Consider the following 2,659-nt stretch of genomic DNA (forward strand, 5'->3'; position numbering starts at 1 on the left):
CGAAAAATTTTAATTTTCCATTGCACTGAATTCATTAAAAATTTCAAAAAATTTTCCACTTTTAACTATTTGAAAAGTGCCCTACTATTTAGCAAAACCCTTCTAATATTAACAGAAGCTTGAAAATTGCTTCTCTGGAGTGGACTTCTTTCTAAAGTGACGAAATGAGGTTGTATAGGGCCTTTGATCATTTAATGATTGTGAATTGTTTTATTGGTCTGAGGGTGGATACTCTCTCACTTTCACACTTTAGAGATATTTGTCTCATTGTAGAGTTGAATTATCCGCCATTACGAAGCTGTTATTGAATTATGGACCAAATGCCAATAATTCTGCCTTTGGTTCTGATTTTGCTGCTATAGGCAACATGCTCTTTCTTCAGGCAGCCAGCAAACTTTGCCCCTGATTTCGATTTGTCCTTGTCGGAGATTGCTGCGCTGGACATGTGTCAAAAGAGAGCCATATTTAAGCCAATGTCCACAGAACAAAGGGAAGATTTGAAGCGAAGATGTGGAGGCTCATGGAAGTTGGTGCTGAGGTATTTGCAAGCCGGAGAAGCATGTTGCCGGAGGGAGAAGTCACAGGCAATAGCAGGTCCTGGTCATAGCATTGCTGTGACGTCAAATGGAGTTGTTTATTCATTCGGTTCCAACAGTTCAGGACAACTAGGGCATGGCACCACTGAGGAGGAATGGCGGCCTCGGCCGATAAGGTTGGAAAACATTTGGACATTCCTTTATCCTTACAGTATATCCTGTAAGGATAACCGGAAAGTGAACTAGTTGATTTAAAGTTAACAGAACTCCCATTGTGTTTCAGAACCTTGCAAGGCATTCGAATTATACAAGCTGCTGCTGGTGCTGGGAGGACCATGTTGATAAGCGATTCGGGGCAAGTTTATGCATGTGGCAAAGATTCTTTTGGGGAAGCTGAGTATGGAGGTCAAGGGTCTAAAATGGTTACAGCTCCACAATTAGTAGAGTCTTTGAGAAACATATTTGTTGTACAGGCTGCAATTGGGAATTTCTTCACAGCTGTGTTATCAAGAGAAGGAAGGGTTTATACGTTTTCTTGGGGTAGTGATGGAAAACTTGGACACCACACCGATCAAAGTGATGTGGAACCCCATCCTTTATTAGGAGCTCTGGAAGATATTCCAGTGGTGCAAATTGCTGCTGGATATTGCTACCTTCTTTGTCTGGCTTGTCAACCTAGTGGAATGTGAGCTCCAACTACATTTCTTTTCTTAACATGTTGCATATTTTGTTTGACAAGAAGAAAAATAGTTTTGGTAGTTATGTGATCCAATTCGGGCTTTGTTTCATGCTCAAATTTTAAAGCACTTTTTCGGGAATTTACAGGTCTGTATACTCGGTTGGTTGTGGCCTGGGAGGCAAGCTTGGACACGGTTCAAGAACTGATGAGAAGTACCCTCGGTTGATCGAACAGTTCCAGTTGTTAAACCTTCAACCAATGGTGGTTGCTGCTGGTGCATGGCATGCTGCTGTTGTAGGACGGGATGGCCGAGTGTGCACATGGGGATGGGGCCGTTATGGTTGCTTGGGGCATGGGAATGAAGAATGTGAATCAGCACCTAAGGTTGTGGAAGCATTGAGTAATGTCAAAGCTGTTCATGTTGCAACAGGAGATTACACAACCTTTGTAGTGTCTGATGATGGTGATGTGTATTCATTTGGCTGTGGGGAATCTGCTAGTCTTGGACACAATGCTGGAATCGACGAACAGGTCGGTCTGCTATGTTTTCTTATTTGAAAATTGAAAGAAGGTTGCTTTCAAATGTGTTTCACATTTCTTCCTTCCCCAATAGTTGCATAGTTTTTCCAATGTAAGCAATGGACCTCACTCTTAGTTACACATGTGCCTCTCTGATGCCTTAAAACAAAGCCGCGAGTAATAGCAATTGGTAACATTCAATTTTAGGATAATCTTTATCTGTCGAACAATGACTAGACATTTCTCTCAAAAAGAAAAACAAAATTAATTTATGTTTGTTTGTGTGCAGGGCAACAGACATGCAAATGTGTTGAGTCCAGAGCTCGTAACATCGCTGAAACAGATCAATGAAAGGGTGGTACAAATTAGCTTGACGAATTCCATATATTGGAATGCTCACACCTTTGCCCTAACCGAATCTGGAAAGCTGTACGCATTTGGGGCCGGAGACAAAGGACAGCTAGGAATTGAGCTTGTTGCAAACCAAACCGAAAGGGGAAATCCGGAAAGGGTCGACATTGATCTTGGTTAAATTGTTTGTGCCTGCACCACTAGTTTTCAAATTCTTTTGAATCATGCCATTCTCTAATTTATGGTAACCATGCACAGGTTTAGTGTTTAAGTTTCAGTTTCTACTTTGTAAATATAATCAAAGAATGCACTCAGAAGGTCCAAAGTAGGTAAACAACTAACAAGGGCCTTTAACTTATGTTTTATGGGTTGTTGATATTTCTCGTAGGATTGTTCTGCACGTTGATAGATGATACATTTGTGAAGGTTTATTTTCAGTGTTAGTTGTTGTCTTTAATTGTTTCTCATAGCTCATTTGTCAAGTTCAGCATTCATGCATCATGAAAGGACTCATGGTTTGGATTTATCTACTTTTAAGTATTTGAAACTAGTTGCAAGTGATTATCTTCTGGGG

The 2,659-nt window shown here is 40.7% G+C and overlaps 1 protein-coding gene across 1 annotated transcript in view; it reads left to right on the plus strand.

Moving 5' to 3' along the window:
* Positions 1-2,528, plus strand: part of LOC107622813 (ultraviolet-B receptor UVR8) — a 4,134-nt gene extending 1,606 nt beyond the window's left edge. The window contains exons 4-7 of the mRNA XM_016324853.2: positions 363-712; positions 820-1,221; positions 1,362-1,746; positions 2,024-2,528. Coding sequence (XP_016180339.1) covers positions 363-712; positions 820-1,221; positions 1,362-1,746; positions 2,024-2,266 — 1,380 coding nt within the window. The 3' untranslated portion in view covers positions 2,267-2,528. The remainder of the gene's footprint in view (positions 1-362; positions 713-819; positions 1,222-1,361; positions 1,747-2,023) is intronic.

The sequence above is a fragment of the Arachis ipaensis genome, chromosome B10, assembly GCF_000816755.2.
Source record: "Arachis ipaensis cultivar K30076 chromosome B10, Araip1.1, whole genome shotgun sequence".
NCBI lineage: Eukaryota > Viridiplantae > Streptophyta > Magnoliopsida > Fabales > Fabaceae > Arachis > Arachis ipaensis.